At 45.8% G+C, this 20,535-nt stretch overlaps 1 protein-coding gene across 1 annotated transcript in view; it reads right to left on the bottom strand.

The window, feature by feature from the left end:
- Positions 1-20,535, bottom strand: part of LOC137562067 (uncharacterized) — a 134,346-nt gene that overhangs the window by 25,856 nt on the left and 87,955 nt on the right. The window contains exons 3-5 of the mRNA XM_068273406.1: positions 14,212-14,580; positions 11,193-11,273; positions 6,332-6,359 (exon numbers count right to left, since the gene is read on the bottom strand). Coding sequence (XP_068129507.1) covers positions 6,332-6,359; positions 11,193-11,273; positions 14,212-14,580 — 478 coding nt within the window. The remainder of the gene's footprint in view (positions 1-6,331; positions 6,360-11,192; positions 11,274-14,211; positions 14,581-20,535) is intronic.

Raw genomic sequence — 20,535 nt, 5'->3', positions numbered from 1 at the left:
CGCCTTTTATTTGAGAGTTTGCTTCTTCGCAATACTCAGCTATTTTTTTATAGTGCGTGGATATATCTGCAGGCGTTAGTGACCCAGCTGCCTGAGATGTTAATGAGTCCCTCCTTGTGGGTGTAGCTAGAATGTTGGTGTCCCTAGCAGAGTCTGTGCCTTTTTTCTTATCGGATGCCATATTTATGTCCTTAGTTTGGGTAAAACCAAAACTATCTAGCCCTTTTGAAGTGAGACCTGGAGGCAGTTTCGATCTGTTTCGGGTGGCATTTGCCATCAGCTAACTCACTTGAGTAATAAACATGCAATACAATAGATACTTTTACATTACCAGTTCCAGGGGATGCACGAAATGCAGGCTGGAGGCAAGCTGAAAGACAGATGCTGGAGAGCTGGCCCGTACCAAGGGATGCAAGGGCTGCAGACTAACAGGTGGATGCTGCAGGACTATTCTCCATATGCTGCCCGCACCAGGGGATGCAGGGGTTGCAGGCTGGATGCAGACTGTTAGATCGGTGCTGCAGGACTATTTTCCATATGCTGCCCGTACCATGGGATGCAGGGGCTGCAGGCTGGAGGCAGACTGTTAGGCAGGTGCTGCAGGACTATTTTCCATATGCTGCCCGTATCATGGGATGCAGGGGTTGCAGGCTAACGCAAACTGTTAGGCAGGCGCTGCAAGACTATTTTCCATATGTTGCCCGTACCAGGGGATGCAAAGGTTGCAGGCTGTTAGACAGGTGCTGCAGGACTATTTTCCATACGCTGCCCGTACCATGGGATGCAGGGGTTGCAGGCTAACGCAAACTGTTAGGCAGACACTGCAGGACTATTTTTCATATGTTGCCCATACCAAGGGATACAGGGGTTGCAGGCTAACGCTAACTGTTAGGCAGACACTGCAGGACTATTTTTTCGTATGTTGCCCATACCAGGGGATGCAGGGGTTGCAGGCTAACGCAAATTGTTAGGCAGACACAGCAGGACTATTTTTTCATATGTTGCCCGTACCAGGGGATGCAGGGGATGCAGGGGTTGCAGGCTGAGGGCAAACTGAGAGGCAGACGCTGGAGAGCTGTTAAAAGCTATTTTAAGCTTTTCTTATCTCTCTTATCTCTCTTTCTTTTTAGACTGGTGCAGCGCTGGTGAGGGCAGTTAAAGCTAGGAGTGAAAGTAGCCAAACCAGAAATCCCATAGACAGAGCAAGACGTGCTAGCTAAAAGGCAAGGGCACTGCTGCTGCTTTCCCGAAAGTTTTTTTTTTTTCATTCACCCTCAGGGCTGACAGCGTGCAGGATCTTTTCCAGAGGCCAGTCACCCAGTCAAGAGTTAGTAAGGGCAGCGGCAGGTCACTCAGTAAACAGTTAGCAAAAACAGCAGAAACATCAGAAGCAGAGAAAACAAACGGCAACCCACTGAATCCCCTGAACAGCCTCAGCACACGGAGAGAAGGCAGCAGCAAGCAGCATCAGCCCACACACCCACAGCGAAGGAATCCAGTGTCGGAAAGCAGCAGAGAGCAGAGAGCATCAGAGGAGGACGCAGAGCTCAGTCATAGTTGCTCAGGAGCTCTGAAACACACGCCAACCAGGCAGATCCCGGAACAGGAAGTGGATCACATCATCAGGGAGGAGCCACCATCAACTCTGACCAGTTTGAGCTGGTTTGGTGGAACATGAGCTATGTGACCAAATGTCTGCTGTCCAGGTGGTCTGGCCACGTGTGAATTCTTTCCTGACCTGAACAGGATGTGGGGGGAAGGTTACTGTTCTCAGTAAGAGAGAGGGAAATTGACATCTATTGTGCATTTACCCAAGACTGACAGGGACTGCGCACGACTATTGCGAAAATCGTTGGCGTTTACGCGCACGACTTTCGCAATATCCGTCACACAGGGAGGGTTACTTAGTAATTTTTTTTTAAACGTTATACGTTTCACTTTTTAAACGGAAGATTAACGTTTTTACAATTGACGATTTCATACACATTATTTAATGATTTATAACTTTATAAAACATTATTTTTAAACGAAATATAGCACAATTTTTTTTTAAACGTTATTCATGCCTATCGTTTAAAACCGTGCGCCCTTTTTTCCCGGCGCCCTTTTTTAACGTACGCGGGCGCTGTTACCATCGCAATGGATGCCTGGGACAGGAAGAAGATAGAGGCTGTGTGCGGGGAATATGCCCACTCTCCCCGTCACTGCGCTAGCCCTCCTGCCGCTCTGCCCAGTGCTCCAGGTGATTGCATTGTTCGTACGTCCATAAAATTGTGCCTGCTATGGATGCTCATTCAGATTTCACAGAATTTACATTTCTGATCGGAATTTGGAAATTGGAAAACAGAAGTCCGATTTACTGCAACTTGGTAAATTTAGCCCAATCACAGGACTCTGAAGCAATTCACCAATCAGAGAATGCAGAATATTTCAGATCACCAAGGTCATTTTAGAGCAGTCACAAGATTTTGTTTTTCTGATTTCCAATTTACTGATTTCATTTTGTTTTTTGTGTGTGATTTTTTTTTTTTTTTGGCAACCTCTGATGCAAAACAATGACAAATAAAATTTTCCTGGGAAACTGGAAAAACAGGAAAACAAAAATCAGAAAATGGGAAAGGGAAAACAGAAAATCGGATAAAAAACAAAAATCAGAAATTGGCGGAAATCAGAATTTCTGTGGAATCAAAAATGGACATTTCCATCCTTAGTTTCTTCCTCTGGTCTTGTGACCAGAGCCTTGTGGGTTCAAAGCCAGTATGCATTGAGTTATTTAGCTGCCTTATAATTTACTAGCTGATGACCCGACGTTGCCCGGGTACGTATTTTTATTTGGCTGGTGTTGGCTGCACCCAATTTTTCTAACCCTAAAGGTGGCCACACACCATTCAATTTTTTTAAATATCTGTTCAATTTAAGAATTGCATTCAATTTTTCTGACTGATTGTAACATTTCAAAAATATGACCAATGTACAACACACGTATGTTAAATTTTTCCCCAATTATGATAAAAATGATTGGAAACTCTGACAAAATTGCTAGGGTGTGTATATTAATAAATTGACAATCTAACACACACCATACAATCTTTAGAAAGATTAAAGAAAAATATCTGGCATTCCGGATCGATAAAAATAGAAGAAAACAGGAAATCCGATCGGATTTTTCAATCGTGACAGTATGGCGCATGCGCGGTTTAATCGCGCATGCGCCGTACTGTCACGCCGGCCGCCATGATGACGCGAGGTGGCTGACATAGTGACGTCAGACGTGACGTATGCGGAAAAGGAGCCTGACACTCGGGCCGAGTGTCGCCGGGAGCCGCGGGCCAGTCATTTCTGGAAGAGGCACTGGGAGAAGAGTACGTCGTGGGACCTCCCGACCAGCACTGGGCTGCAGAAAGCCCCGGGTAAGTTCAAATTTTTATTCTAGTTTGAGCTCGGAGTCCCTTTAATTTTCACAAAAATAATGTTACATTTAATTTTGGAGTGAAAAGGACATTGAAAATCATACTGTAATAATTTGGGATTTTTCACGCTAAAATGATTTTCTGTGTTTTTGTGGTTAAAATAACGATTTTTTTTTGTGCTTTTGCTAATTTTTGTCATACAACATATTTTTGCAAATTTTTTAGGGCTATAAACCGTGATTTTCTATGTGAAAAAGACTTTGGTGAAAATTTGTGAGTAACCCTACTCAACAATCATCTCGTTATTTCGCCTTTAAGGACAACTATAATTAAAAATTATAAAATAAAAAATGCATACATATAAAATGAACATTTCTACCAGAGTAAAATTTGTTTCCTATGTTGCTGTCACTTAAAGCGGATCCGAGATGAAAAACTAACTATAACAAGTAACTTGTCTATATATCTTATCTAAAGTTTAGATAGTTTACACAGCAAATCTAGCTGCAAACAGCTTTAATAGAAAATAATGATTTCTTCCTGTGATACAATGACAGCAGCCATGTTGTTTGTAAACATTACACAGAGGCAGGCTTATCTGTATCTTGAGCACTCAGCCTGCGAAAAAAAACTAATCCCCCTCCTCCCCTCTGCCTCTGAAATCAATGGCTAGTAACACCTCCTCCTCCTGCCCAGACTGAGCTCCCATGAGCCCTTGCTACTGCCAAGGCTCTCTGAAAACCTGTGGGCGTGGTTTATTTAGTTTATAGGGAAGTAGAGTATTAAAACAAAAACAAAAAAAGTATTGGGCTTGAGGAATGCCCTATAAACAATAGGAAAGGAACACAATTATGCAATGAGTAAAAGTTCACCTCGGATCCACTTTAAAGTAGTGAAAATCTGATAAATCTGACAAGTTTTGGACTAGTCCATCTTCTCATGGGGATTCTCAGGTATTCCTTTATTTAGAAATGCACTTACTGAATGACAGTTGCTTAGTCCAACTGCCAGAACCATGTGCAGTGATTAGGGAGGCCAGTGGGCATCTTCATATAGATTCTTTCCAGGGTGTGCTTTTGAAAATGATAAAGGTAACTAACACTGCGAATCCCCTATGAGGAGTTGGACTAGCCCAAAAACTGTCTTTCAGATTTTTACTACCTACTGTAACTCCAGAAACATAGGAAAAAATAAATGTATACTGCATTTTACTTCCAGAGAAATGTAAATATTATACATATGTATTTTAAATTTTAAAATGTTGTGTGATAGACAGTTGACCTTTCAAGGAAACCTGAGATGAGTTAAATAGAATGTATTTATTTATTGTGCTAATAAAGCGCCAACATATTACACAGCACTGGACATTAGTTAAAGGATACCCGAGGTGACATGTGACATGATGCAATAGACATGGGTATGTACAGTGCCTAACAAACAAATAACTGTGCTTTGTTCCTTTTTTTTATTTCTCTACCTGAAAGAGTTAAACATCAGGTATGTAAGTGGCTGACTCAGTCCTAACTCAGGAAGTGACTACAGTGTGACCCTCACTGAAATTACAACTATAAAACACTTTCCTAGCAGAAAATGGCTTCAGAGAGCAGGAAGGAGATAAAAAGGGTCAATAGTTGACAATATTTAGGGGTGACATATAGCAATCAGACAATACAGGAATACATGCAAACCAGATCACACAGCACAGTCTGAGTACAAGGTAATGCTTAGTCACTGGATGGGAGCATGGAGATTAGGCAAGTTGAGTTCACTCAAGAGTTCACTCAGATCCATAGGATGGGTGTACGGTAATGGAGGTGCGTGAACAGGTAGGAGACATAAGGAGGAGGGCCCTGCCAGAAGGCTTACAATCTAGAGGGAGAGGTAGGGACATGAAAGGTAGGGGGGTAGGCTAAATTAAAAAAGGTGCGTTTTGAGGCCCTACTGGGGGAGGTAAAGAGTTCCATAGTGTTGGAACAGCTCTTCAGAAGTCTTGAAAACCAGCATGGGACTGGATGTGGGGGGCGGTCAGGCAAAGTTCAAGAGTGAGGGGATAGGTGTGTACCTCTAAGTACACACTTATGCTTACCCAGCGCTCCTTACTGCCCCATTTAAGCCCTCTCGCGGTCCTCCCAGGTGGCTCTGGTCATCTGTTGAAAGGCTTCAGTCGTGCCAGCCGAACTGCATGGTGCATGCACACTCATGCTGCCCGTGAACCCCATCACGCTCCTGTCACCGGGAGAATTCTGTGCCTGGACAATGGGAGCACGATGGGGGTGCACATGCAGCTGGGCCACGTGATTGGCGGCATTAAAGCCTTTCTAATGGAGAAGATTGAATATGAACAGAGCTGCCCGAAAGGACAGTGAGTGGGCCCACTGAGTACATGGGGCTGGAGGAAGCTTCAGGTAAGTATAAATTATTTTATTTAACTCATCTCATGTACACCTTAATACCTTAAAGGAATACTTAAGTCAAAATAAAAAAATGATATTTACTCACCTGGGGCATCCCTCAGCCCCCTGAAGCTGTATGGTGCCCTCGCAGCCTGGCTCCGATCCTCCTGTCCCTGCCGGCGGCTACTTCCAGGTTTGGCGATAGCCGCCGACAGGCTGGGAACGCGAGTGATTCTCCGTGTTCTCTAGCCGCTATATCACCCTCTATGCAGCATAGAGGGTGATATAGCGGCTGGGAATGCGGAGAATCACTCGCGTTCCCAGCCTGTCGGCGGCTATCGCCGAACCTGGAAGTAGCCGCCGGCAGGGACAGGAGGATCGGAGCGATGCTGCGAGGGCACCATACAGCTTCAGGGGGCTGAGGGATGCCCCAGGTGAGTAAAAATCATTTTTTTATTTTGACTTAAGTATTCCTTTAAGACTAAAAAACAGAATAAAGGAAATGCAGTCTGTATGCATTATACTTACCATTTTCTTTTCTTTTTACAAATAAACCCTAAAACAGAAAAAAGGAAAAAAAATAAAAAGTAATCTGTCTTTAGAGTCCAGATCTCCACAACATCATATCTTCTGCAACTGGCTATATTAAATTACAGTAAAACAAGCACAAATTATTCTTAGTTAAAGAAAAATCTGCATATGTTGTGATCTGTCTGATTGGTCAAAATCCTGTAAAATAAACTATTTCAGATATACAAAATAGGGCCTTTTTGAGGATGTTGAAAGAGGGGGCAACCCTACTGGGGGAGGTAAAGAGTTCCATAGTGTTGGAACAGCTCTTCAGAAGTCCTGGAAGCCGGCATGGGACTGAATGTGGGGGGCGGTCAGGCAAAGTTTAAGAGTGAGAGGCTAGGTGTGTACACTTAATCAGTTGCTCTCAGTTATAAATGAAAGGACAACTGATTTTCAAAGTCATGCCCATGTTTTCCTGTGGCACCTTTCACACTTAAAGTACCCCTGAACTGAGTGCAGGTTTTTAATGATATTGTTTTTTTGTTGTTGTAAGTGCTGTGACTTATGTCCATGCTCTGCCGTTCCGTCGTTTTTGACCTTATCAGATCGTCGATTCGGCAGAGAGGAAGCATCAGTTTTTCCCCAGTCCATCTCTATGGTCTTCTCTCTCCTCCACGTCTAGTAGCGGTGCAGTTAACGGCCCCTAATGCCCATTCTTGATGTAAGCGTGACATAGCTGCTCAGGAGAGCTGTGAGCCGTAAGGCGTATGAGTGCTCTTGTGGCAGGACTGCACAATCTTTATACCGTAATTGGCGCTGACCCGGACGTGCTTACAGGGCCAGCATCATTGCTATGCACGTGCCGATATTTAGAAAAAGGAATTGCGGCGGAACGGGAGACCTGAAGTGCCCGATGAGACGGCGAGGGAAATCCTGATTAAGTAAGTAATGCTGCTCTGTTTTTTTTCAATAAAGGTAATTTCTAGCAGTTCAGGATTACTTTAAAGGATACATCCAGGCTCCAAAAAACAAAATCCACTTACCTGGGGCTTCCTCCAGCCCCTGGCAGCTGTCCTGTGCCCTCACCGCAGCTCCGGTGGCTTCCGGTCTTCTCCGCTGCAGAAGCCGACTTTGCCAGGTCGGGTTCCGGGTCAGCTCCTTCTGTGTTCCACGGCGCGGGTCACGTGGTCCGGCCGACGTCATCAGCATTGTACTGCGCAGGTGCAGTACAATCCTGATGAAGTTAGCCGGACCATGTGACCCGCACGGTGAAGCGCAGAAGAAGCCGACCTGGTGAGGTCGGTTTCTGAAGGCCTGAACCTTCCCTTTAACGCATTTTAACTGAAATCTTTTTCACAATTCACTGCTATAGAGAAAAAAAAATGTGTACCAACTGATTAAGTGTAAACAGGGCCTTATGGCCTGTTTCCACTACACGCAGATTGGATGCAGAAAAACTGACTCCAATGAATGCCTATGGGAAAATCTGCATCAGAAAAATTGCGTTTAGAGGAAACAGGCCCATAGGCATTCATTGGAGTCAGTTTTTCTGCATCCATTCTGCATCCAATCTGCTTGTAGTGGAAACAGGCCCTTAGGTTCCTTTTACACAGTATCAGTTGCTGTCAGTTGTAACTGAAAAGACAAGTGATGTGCAGTCCAAGGTCCAGGGCCGGGCCCAGGCAGAGGCTGGACAGGCTACAGCCTCTGAGCACAGCCACATTCCTGTGTGCACTCGTTGCCGTCCGCCTATATTGCTTTGTGCCTGTCCACACCTGCCAACGTACTCTGTTGTCTCTCCGCCCACAGGTGGTGAGGCTGTGTGTGTACTGTATGTGTGAATACACTATGTGTGTGTACTGTGTGTGTGTATACTCGGTGTGTGTGTGTACTGTGTGTCTACTTTTTACTGCATATGTGTGTACTGTGTATGTACTGTATGTGTGTATATTCTGTGTGTGTGTACTGTGTACTGTATATGTGTGTACTGCGTGTGTACTTCTATGTGTGTAGACTCTCTGTGTGTGTACTCTGTGTGTACTGTATGTGTGTATACTGTGTGTACTCTGTTTGTACTATATGTGTGTGTGTGCTTTGTGTACTGTTTGTGTGTGTATGTGTGTGTACTGTGTGTGTGTGTACTGAACACAGGGAAGGGGGGGGGGGGAGGGGGGCACACTTTTGAAGTTCTGCCTCTGGTGCTGGGGAACCTTGTCCCAGCCCTGCCAGGGTCCATGTTTCCCTATGGCCTCTTTCACATTATAGGCTGAAAAACGTAAGCTTTTTTCACAATGCACTACTTTGGAGAACACATAGCAATGCATTAAGCGTAAAATGGCCCTTACCTTCCATTAGCTGAAATCCCTTAAAGAGAATCGGTACTGTAAAATTCTTACAATAAAAAGCATACCATTCTATTCATTATGTTCTCCTGGGCCCCTCTGTACTGTTTCTGCCACTCCCTGCTGCAATCCTGGCTTGTAATTACCATTTTTATCCAGTGTTTACAAACAAAGGACATAGCAAGTGATAGGCTGAGAGTAGCTCAGTGTGTGAGTCATACAGAGTGTGCAGGGGGCCTGGAGAGGGTGTGTATAGCTTCTATCCAATCACAAGCAGCACAGCACATTCCAGCCTGACTGCCTCAGCCCCACAGAGTTGACAGAGGAGAGAAGATTAGATCATATAACAGAGATAACACAACCACTGTGCAACTAGGAAAGGCTGCAGTTAGACAGAGCACATTAGAACAGGTATAGGAACTTATAGGATAGAAGAAATAAGGATGGAAATTTTGTTACAGAGTCTCTTTAAGGGCCTTTTACACCTAATGTGTTTCAATGCGTTGCGTTTTGATGTGTTTTATTGTTCCATAGCAGCGCATTGTGAAAAACCTTCAGCGCTTTCAGCTACAACTGACAGCAACTGATATAGTGTAACAGGACTGGAAGGATGTAGACACACCTTGAGCGCTTTCTGGAAGCTTTTCTGACCCTCAACGCTTTCTAAGCTTTTTTTTTAAAAAGTTCCCATTAACCTACATTAAAATTGCGGTAAAATCATGGTAAAATCACTGTGATCGTGATATTATTTTTAAAAAAATCGAGTTTGCTGCGATTTTACCTCAATGTTACTCCCACCGTAACCCGCATGCAACATCCCCATTGCCACTGTGCTTCCCTAAAGCAGGCGGCACGTGTGTGATTCACACATGCGTCCAGCGCTTAAGGTGGAAAGCCCGCCTGCAATGGGGAAGAACTATGGGGATCACGGCGGGAGACAGCAGACAGGTAAAGAATTAAATGCACGGGTGAGGAGCACATTCCCATTAGGGGGGCAGCGTGGTCACAAGGTCGATTCCCAGGAGATTTCATGCTGCAATCTGCACGTACTCCAGTGGAAGAACAGGGCTTCAGTTTTCGCAAAAATTAACCTCCTTGGCGGTAACCCCGAGCTACAGTCGGGGATGAAAACCGCAGCTCACAGCGGTAACCCTGACCGACACTTGGGGTAGCCACCGGAGGTTCTATGCAGAGCAAAGAGCGCAGCTGGCGTTTCAACTCACCTCTCGGGGGATCCTGACGTCGGCCGCCATTCTTCCTCTCCTCCGAGGCTCTGCTTCCCCCTGTTGAGATTGCCATCTGTTGTCATGACTACAGCTGGCAAATAGCAATCTCACTTTAGGGTTACAGCACCACCCGAAGAAGGGAGGTAAAACTGCAGGGCTGGAGCCCAGGGAAGTGAGTAAGTGCAGGGGCTGCTACAGACTCACTCCTGGTATGATTTTTTTTATTATTTTAGGGTCTAAAAGCACATGAAAAAATTGTACCGCTTTTAGACCCTAAAATTAGAAGGAATCATACCGCCAGGGAGGTTAAGGGCTAAAGTTTCCTTTAACACAGTTTCGACTAACAGTTTGCCATTGTTAATTGTACAGATGTTAGTGGGTAATGGTAGTACAGAGGCGCCAAAAGAGTAAAAACAGTATTTTTTTAAAATAAATAAAATGAAGTAGGTAGTGTTGGACTTACCCCTCCAAAGCAGACACAAAAATGCTGTTTCAGGCAAAAAAACAATTTATTTACATACTCCGAACAAGGTGCAACGCATTTCGCGGGTATATCCCACTTCCTCAGGCAATAAATAGGTGCATATAACCAATGTGGTCCGGTACGTAACCTGGTACCAGGCTACGTACCAGGGGCGCCAGGCTACGTACCGGACCACATTGGTTATATGCTCCTATTTATTGCCTGAGGAAGTGGGATATACCCGCGAAATGCGTTGCACCTTGTTCAGAGTATGTAAATAAATAGTTTTTTGCCTGAAACTGCATTTTTTTGTGTCTGCTTTGGAGGGGTAAGTCCACCGCTACCTACTTTTTTATTTATTTTAAAGAAATACTGTTTTTACTCTTTTGGCACCTTTGTACAACCATTGCTGTTGTTCCACCCCTGGTGGAGGGGAATTTTTCCTTTTCCCGATCTACAGAGAGCAACTTCTTAATCCTGAGTGGGGACAGGTCTAATCTCCTCACCTGCCTTCATAGTGGTTACCTGGATGGTAACCCTCGTTTGTGAGTATATCCTACCTACACTTACCTTCCATACCCAATTCACAGTACATACTACACTATACTGGGCTCTCGGCATCTTCCCTTATATTTAGATGTTAGTGGGTGTTTTTTTGTATTGTTTTATAAAGAGGTGGGAATCAGCAGGAGGCATTCCCTCTACCAGTGTCACTGGAGACATTTTACTCTGGTTGTATTTTGCTCCTAAACTCTGTACTCTTTGCAGAGCGGTCCCCCGCTCCACAGACACAACACCTGTTTTCAAAGAAGTATTTTGCAAGATGGAATACTCAATCTGCTTACCGAATATAACCAATATCAAGATGATCAGGGCAGTCACACAGGTGATTGTTATGATGTTCCTCTGGTCAGCTTTTGTATTAGCTGGGAAGGATGAAATCAGATTCAAAAAGTTAGTAATGAGAAAAGACCAACAAACAAAAGGTCTCTAAAAATCCATGTTATGCAGAAAATATGGTAAATGCTGTAACTTATGTTCTAATGGATGATTCATCAAAGTTTACAGCGGGTTGAGAAATTTCCAATGTGTGGTCTATTTATCATTTTGCTTTCAATATTAAAATAAATAATTATGTGAAACTCCTGAGCAATATTATCAAAATAAAACTGACATTTCTTACTAAAAAAAAACAAAAAAAAACGCTATGATAAGTTTAAATTTGCCTTCTTAACCACTTAAGGACTGCAGTCATAAAACCCCTTAAGGACCAAACACTTTTTTGCATTCAGACCACTGCAGCTTTAATGGTTTATTACTCGGTCATACAACCTACCACCTAAATGAATTTTCCCTCCTTTTCTTGTCCCTAATACTGCTTTCTTTTGGTGCTATTTGATTGCTTCTGTGATTTTTAGTTTTTATTGTATTCATCAAAAAAGACATGAATTTTGTAAAAAAAAAAAAATTTTTTAACTTTCTGTGCTGACATTTTACAAATAAAGTAAAATTTCTATGTACATTTTTGTCCAAATGTATTGTGCTACATGTCTTTGATAAAAAAATAATCCAATAAGTGTATATTTATTTGTTTGGGTAAAAGTTATAGCGTTTACAAACTATGGTGCCAAAAGTGAATTTTCCCATTTTGAAGCATCTCTGACTTTTCTGAACACCTGTCATGTTTCATGAGGTGCTAGAATTCCAGGATAGTATAAATACCCCCCAAATGACCCCATTTTGGAAAGAAGACATCCCAAAGTATTCACTGAGAGGCATGGTGAGTTCATAGAAGATTTTATTTTTTGTCACAAGTTAACAGAAAATGACAAAAAAAAAAAAAGTTTCCATTTCTGCTAACTTGTGACAAAAAAAAAAAATGAAATCTGCCACGGACTCACCATGCCCCTCTCTGAATACTTTGGCGTGTCTACTTTCTAAAATGGGGTTATTTGTGGGGTGTTTTTACTGTCCTGGCATTTTGGGGAGTGCTAAATTGTAAGCACCCCTGTAAAGCCTAAAGGTGCTCATAAGACGTTGGGCTCCTTAGTGCAGTTAGGCTTCAAAAAAGTGCCACACGTGGTATTGCCGTACTCAGGAGAAGTAGTATAATGTGTTTTGGGGTGTATTTTTACACATACCCATGCTGGGTGGGAGAGATGTTTCTGTAAATGAGATTTTTGTTGATTTTTTTTACACACAATTGTCCATTTACAGAGATATTTCTCCCACCCAGCATGGGTATGTGTAAAAATACACCCCAAAACACATTATACTACTTCTCCTGAGTACGGCGATACCACATGTGTAACACTGTTTTGCAGCCTAGGTGCGCTAAGGGGCCCAACGTCCTATGAGTACCTTTAGGATTTCACAGGTCATTTTGAGGCATTTGGTTTCTAGACTACTCCTCACGCTTTAGGGCCCCTAAAATGCCAGGGCAGTATAGGAACCCCACGAGTGACCCCATTTTAGAAAGAAGACACCCCAAAAAATGGGGTAATTTGTGGGGTTCCTATACTGCCCTGGCATTTTAGGGGCCCTAAACCGTGAGGAGTAGTCTTGAAACGAAATGTCTCAAAATGACCTGTGAAATCCTAAAGGTACTCATTGGACTTTGGGCCCCTTAGCGCAGTTAGGGTGCAAAAAAGTGCCACACATGTGGTACCGCCGTACTCAGGAGAAGTAGTATAATGTGTTTTGTGGTGTATTTTTACACATACCCATGCTGGGTGGGAGAAATATCTCTGTAAATGGACAATTGTGTGTAAAAAATATCAAAAAGTTCTGGACTATACAGTCTAAAATCAGCATGCCATGTATTATGTTCTCTTGAAAAGTTATAATACCTTCCTCTTCTTTCTTGTCTAACTCACCCTTCAAGATCTTGTGTGCACTAACGTCTGATGCTTAGCACTGCCCCTTTACAGACGAGTGTTATGGCACTCTCTGGATTGGAGGTACAGAGTGCCACAGAAGCGGCACAGAATCGGCCTGCAAGGGGGCACGGCTAAGTACCAGAAGTCGGCACACACCTGGTCTTGCAGGGTGAGTTAGACAAAAAACACCAAGGAAAACATCATAACTTTTTAAGAAAACATGACACATAGCAACATGATTATAGACTATATAGTCTCTTTAATCAAAAGTGTCATGTGTATCCTCTAGTCACAAGTGAGTTGAGCCATGGTCCTCTTTGCCTGACATCAATATGCACTCTGTAAAGAGCTGTGGTCTGTGGGTTATGTCATAATAAAAACAATAATATTTTTTTTTTCTTACTGAAGAGGAAAGTGTGATGTGTTTATTTTTCCTGGTGATGCACTTAGCGAGGAACTCCAGCCTAAATAAACATACTGTCATTAAATTGCATTAGTTATGTTAATTAAAATAGATAGGTAATATAATCTCTTACCCACCCTGTTTTAAAAGAACAGGCAAATGTTTGATTTCATGAGGGCAGCCATCTTTTTGGTTGAAAGGAGGTGACAGGGAGCATGAGACACAGTTCCAACTGTCCTGTGTGCTGATCACCCCTCCCAGTTGCTAGGCAACGTGAATAACAACCAAGCAAATCCCATCATGCTTTGCACAGCATCAGGGAAAAAAAGCCCAGACAGATTGCTTTGATGGGGCGGAGCTTAGCTAAAAATGCAGTTAAAAATGATGCTTTGGTAAGAAAAACAAAGTTTTGATGCTGTGAAACTGTTAAAGAAACACCAAGCCTTTTCAGTTCTGCTGAGTAGATTTTTACTCCGTAGGTTCCCTTTAAAGTTTAAAAACCCCTCAAAGTAAAATATGTATCTAAGCAGATTTTGCAATATTTTGCCCATAAACTAGAAGGAGACTTTAGGTTTTCATTACCTTGGATGTACAGTTTTGTGCCTGTTCCATACTGAATATCGTCTTGATATTTATCCTCTTTTGTGTGCCTCTTTATCACCACAAAGCAGTAGAAGGAGGTGTTATCAGCCATCTGCACACCTTCGATAAAGAGGTCCAATGCTCCTGTTAGGGTCGCTCTCTCCTTATAGTTGGGATGAACCATTTCCTGGTGGGGGTGGTAGGCATATGGTCCAGTTTTATTGCCCACTCTCCAGTACGCACTGAGCCCCACAACTTCACGCTTTATAGACGGATTATCTATGTTGCAGGAACAGTTTAGGATCACAGAATCTCCTTCTTGGACAGTTGTTTTTGCTGGCTGATTAACAAAAATCGTTGAAGGGTTTTCTGAAAAATAAAGCATTTAAGACATTTTAAGATGACACAGATTTCTAGCTTTTTGTCACCCAGACAAGAAATCCTTTGTCACCACCTCCCCCAATAAAAGAAAAGTGTGTGTAGATGCAGAGTATAGTACAGCAGAAGCAGTGCCCTACCTCTCCATTGGAGTCCAGCCCTGTACTTCTGCATGCCTGCACTAGAGGGAGCAGGAGACAGACAGGATGCGCACAGAGACAGAGTGCTGGACTCCGGCAGGGAGGTGAAAGCTTGGCTTCTGCTGTGCCGTACTCTGCATTTACCCACTGGGACGGGAAAGTGCAGGAGGGCAGGAGGAGGCAAAAGGTGGACAGAAGGAGGCACAAAGGAGGACAGAAAAAGGCACAAATGGAGACAAAGGGAGACACAGGGGGGCATAGGTGGCACAGAGGGACAGAAGGAGGCAAAAAGGAGGACAAAAGGAGGCACAAAATGGGACAGAAAGAGACACAGGTGGCACAGAGGGACAGAAGGAGGCAAGAAGGGGGACAGAATGAGGCACGGGGGTGTAACGATTGGTGTCAGCAAAACAGATTTTCTGATTATTGGTGATCTGCAGTATCACCAATAATACAGATGCTATACCTGATTATGTGGTGATCTGCAGAATCACCAATAATGCTAGTATAGCCAGACACAGGACAACCAATGTGAGATAGTGTTTGGTGCAACAGTAATGAGTAAGAGGAGATCTCCGAGGAGCGGGTGACTCAGACAGTACTGCAGCCAATGATCACCTGAGGAGCAGGTGATTCAGACTGTACTGCAGCCAATGATCACCTGAGGAGCAGGTGATTCAGACTGTACTGCAGCCAGTGGACACCTGAGGAGCAGGAACCACTGACTGTGTTGCAAAGGATGATCACCTGAGGAGCAGGCGATTAAGACTATACTGCAGCTAGTGGACACCTGAGGAGCAGGTGTTACAGACAGTGTTGCAGCTGAGCTTCACCTGAGGAGTAGGTGAAAGCTACTAGAGATCCCTCACCAGTGGCTAGGTCCACCGGTGAGGACAGGAAGGTCAGACAAGCAGAGTAGGCAACGTATGGACAGATAAAGTACAAAGACAGAAGGCTGATTCAATGTCACGTTCAAGCAGAGTCGGCAACAGGAATCAGATGGGCAGAGGTACAGAATCAACAAGCAGGAGAATAGTCAAGGAAGCAGAAGGTCATAACAGATAATACAATGCAATTAGTACTTTAAGCTATCAACAGAATCTGGCTAAGTGTGGATCCCCAGCTCCAGCTGGTTCTAGAACACTTTGGGATCTGACTAGGGTCTGAGCGCTAACACGTTAGCATTCGCAACAGCAGACATGGGGCAACTGACAGACTAGTACTATAAATACAGAGATGCCCCACAGTGCCGCCCCCATCACTCAGCCAATCCAAAGTACCGTTGGAGTCAGCTGACTTGGCAGATCAGCTGACTCCCCTTCTATTCGCATAAAGGTCCTGTCGCCTGGCGCACGCGCACGTAGCTCTCAATCTATGTGCAATAGAAGGACCAGGCAGAGCAGCCGCATGTAACTGCGCGGCAGAGGCCGCCGGCTGATACGCGGAGATAGCCGCCATGCCACCTGCCTCTGTGGCGGTATCTCCGCTATCCATTACAGGGGGTAGGGCTTATTTCTAAGGGGAGGGGCTTTTGGGGGGGGGGATTCATCTAGATCAGTCTTTGTGTGGCCAGATTAGAATGGAGGTGGAACTGAGAGCAGTTGGGCATACCGGGGAGCTGCTGAAGTGATCCAGGCCACCTCTCCAAGGGATTGCTTGGAATGCCATTGGTTAGAAACAGCCCTGCAGATAAACCAATCCTCTACATGGTTTATACATACATGCCTAATAGAGATGTCGCGAACCTCCGATTTTTGATTCGCGAACCCAGTTCGCGGAAGGTTCGGTTCACGGAAAAGTTTGCGAACCGCAATAGACTTCAATGGGGATGCGAACTTTGAAAAATAGAAAAAAATATGCTGGCCACAAAAGTGATGGAAAAGATGTTTCAAGGGGTCTAACACCTGGAGGGGGGCATGGCGGAGTGGGATACATGCCCAAAGTCCCGGGGAAAAATCTGGATTTGACGCAAAGCAGCGTTTTAAGGGCAGAAATCACATTGAATGCTAAATTGCAGGCCTAAAGTGCTTTCAAACATCTTGCATAGGTATACATCAATCAGGGAGTGTAATTAGAGTTCTGCTTCACACTGACACACCAAACTCACTGTGTAACGCACCACAAACAGCTGTTTGCTTAGTGACGGCCGTGCTGGACTGGTGCGCACCGTGGCCAGAGTGTAGGCCGTGGAGTTTTTCAAGCCCATATGGTCGCCGGGCTGTGGTAGCTCAATGATAGAACAACAGTGACTGTCCAGCTGATAAAATTTGGTCTGACCACAATGAAGCAACGACCTTATTATCTTTTGTGTCCCACCCCCACCCGAGACACTCAAATAGCCGGCGGTCATTGCTTCATTGTGATACGCAAGTCCCTTCACCGCGGCAAGGTAATGATCACAAAGGGGGATGGGCACATGTACATGCCTTTTGTTTATTTGTTGCAGCCACCCACAGTGCAGCCAGAAAAATTAGGCAGGCATGTACACACACCAGAAAAATTAGTGTAGCGGCCGCTGCTAGCAGCGGCCTTAAAAATTCAGGAATCCGCCTAGAGTCTTGGACCCTGTTGGTGGTGGCGGAGAAGGCAAGCGGCCTGCAGGCAGAGATGCTGTGTGTGGGGACTGACTTAGTCTTTGGTCGTACAGTAGCCCCCCGTGATCCATTCCTCATTCATTTTGATAAAGGTCAGGTACTGAAAACTGTCGTGACTTAGGCGACTTCTCTTCTCAGTAACTATGCCTCCAGCTGCACTGAAGGTCCTTTCTGACAGGACGCTTGCGGCAGGGCAAGAGAGAAGTTGTATGGCAAATTGGGACAGCTCTGGCCACAGGTCAAGCCTGCGCAACCAGTAGTCCAAGGGTTCATCGTCGCTTTTCGCAGAGTCTACATCCACACTCAAGGCCAGGTAGTCGGCTACCTGCCGGTCCAGGCATTGGTGGAGGGTGGATCCGGCAGGACTATGGCGAGGAGTTGGACTAAAGAACGTCCGCATGTCCGACATCACCCTGAGATCGCTGGAGAGTCCTGTCCTTGCCTGCGTGGACTTGGGAGGAGGAGGGATACTGCCAGTGGTACCTTGATTGCGTTGTGCAGCCACATCACCCTTAAACGCATTGTAAAGCATCATCAACAGCTTGTTCTGCAAGTGCTGCATCCTTTCGGCCTTCTGTTGAGTTGATAACAGGTCCGCCACTTTGTGCCTGTACCGAGGGTCTAGTAGCGTGGCCACCCTGTACAGGTCATTCGCCTTGAGTTTTTTGATACGGGGGTCCCTCAACAGGCTGGACAACATGAAAGAGGACATCTGCACAAAGCTGGATGCAGACGTACTCTCCATCTCCTCTTTCTCTTCCTCAGTGACGGGACGCAACTCCTCTTCCTCCCCCCAGCCACGAACAACACCACGGGAACGTGGAGCAGCAGAAGCTCCCTGTGACGGCTGCCGTGGTTGTTCTTCTTCTGCCGCCTCTTCCTCCTCCACAGAAACACCTTCCTCATCATCACCATCATCAAGGTCTGACTCCTCTCCTTCCCCACACGACTCCTCTTCTTCCTCCTCCTCCTCCCCCCCCTCTGTGCTGCCGCAGGTGTTGTGGAAACATCGGGTTCAGATGTAAATCACTCCCACGACTCCTGCTGCTGTAACTGTTCTCGTTCACGCTCCTCCACAGCTGTATCCACCGCTCTACGCACGGCACGCTCCAGGAAGTAGAGTTGGGCCGAACCTCCGATTTTAGGTTCGCGAACCGGGTTCGCGAACTTCCGCGGAAGGTTCGGTTCGCGTTAAAGTTCGCGAACCGCAATAGACTTCAATGGGGATGCGAACTTTGAAAAAAAAAATAATTATGCTGGCCACAAAAGTGATGGAAAAGATGTTTCAAGGGATCTAACACCTGGAGGGGGGCATGGCGGAGTGGGATACACGCCAAAAGTCCCCGGGAAAAATCTGGATTTGACGCAAAGCAGCGTTTTAAGGGCAGAAATCACATTGAATGCTAAATGACAGGCCTAAAGTGCTTTAAAACATCTTGCATGTGTATACATCAATCAGGTAGTGTAATTAAGGTACTGCTTCACACTGTGGCGGGTCCACTGAACAGAACAGGTATACAGTGGCGGGTCCACTGAACAGAACAGGTATACAGTGGCGGGTTCACAGAACAGGTATACAGTGGCGGGTCCACTGAACAGAACAGGTATACAGTGGCGGGTTCACAGAACAGGTATGCAGTGGCAAGATCACTGAACAGGTATGCAGTGGCAGGATCACTGAACAGGTATGCAGTGGCAGGATCACTGAACAGGTATGCAGTGGCAGGATCACAGTACAGGTATGCAGTGGGCTGAGGGCTCACTGAACAGAACAGGTATGCAGTGGCAGGATCACTGAACAGGTATGCAGTGGCAGGATCACTGAACAGGTATGCAGTGGCAGGATCACTGAACAGGTATGCAGTGGCAGGATCACAGTACAGGTATGCAGTGGGCTGAGGGCTCACTGAACAGAACAGGTATGCAGTGGCAGGATCACTGAACAGGTATGCAGTGGCAGGATCACAGTACAGGTATGCAGTGGGCTGAGGGCTCACTGAACAGAACAGGTATGCAGCCAGGAAGAAGTTAAGCCTAACTAATCTTTCCCTATATGAGAGAGACTGCAGCAGCTCGCCCTACTCTCACTAATGCAGGCACACGAGTGGCCGTAATGGCCGCCGCTGCCTGCCTTATATAAGGGGGGGGTGGGGCTCCAGGGGCTAGTGTAGCCTAATTGGCTACACTGGGCCTGCTGACTGTGATGTAGAGGGTCAAAGTTGACCCTCAGTGCATTATGGGGCGAACCGAACTTCTTCCGCAAAAGGTTCGCGTGCGGTACCCGCACGCGAACCACCTACGTTCGCGCGAACCACGTTCGCCGGCGAACCGTTCGGCCCAACTCTACCAGGAAGTAGGCGTAGGGGATCAAGTCGCTGATGGTGCCCTCATCGCGACTCACCAGTTTGGTCACCTCCTCAAAGGGCTCCAAGACCCTGCATGCATTTCGCATCAGTGTCCAGTTGTTGGGCCACAACATCCCCATCCTCCCAGATTGTGTCCTTGTACTGTAATGATACAGGTACTGGGTGACGGCTTTCTCCTGGTCTAGCAGGCGAGAGAAAATCAGCAGGGTGGAATTCCAGCGAGTCGGGCTATCGCAAATCAGGCGTCTCACCGGCAAGTTGTTTCTAAGCTGAATGTCCGCAATGCGTGCCATGGCCTTGTAAAAGCGCCTGAAATGCCCACACAACTTCCTGGCCTGCTTCAGGACGTCCTCTAAGCCTGGGTACTTGGACACAAATCTTTGCACGACCAGATTCAGCACATGTGCCATACAGGGTATGTGTGTCAGCTTTCCCAAATTCAATGCAGCAATGAGATTGCTGCCGTTGTCACACACCACGTTGCCGATCTCAAGCTTGTGCGGGGTCAGCCATTGCTCCACCTGTTTGTTAAGAGCAGCCAGGAGAGCTGCTCCAGTGTGACTCTCCGCTTTCAGGCAAGGCATGTCTAACACTGCGTGACACCATCGTACCTGGCATGCAGCATAGGCCCTGGGGTGCTGGGGCTGTGTAGCTGGAGAGGAGATCGCGGCACCTGCCAAGGAGGAGGAGGAGGATGACGACAGCGAAGCGGTGGTAGCAGGTGGAGAGGAGGTGGCTGGAGGCCTGCCTGCAAGCCGTGGAGGTGTGACAAGTCGGTCCGCTGCGCAGCCACGTACTCCCTGCTTGCTGCCATCGGTCACCAGGTTGACCCAATGGGCTGTGTAT

This window comes from Hyperolius riggenbachi, chromosome 3 (assembly GCF_040937935.1).
Source record: "Hyperolius riggenbachi isolate aHypRig1 chromosome 3, aHypRig1.pri, whole genome shotgun sequence".
Taxonomy (NCBI): Eukaryota; Metazoa; Chordata; class Amphibia; order Anura; family Hyperoliidae; genus Hyperolius; species Hyperolius riggenbachi.
This window is presented reverse-complemented; position numbering and strand designations above follow the sequence as displayed.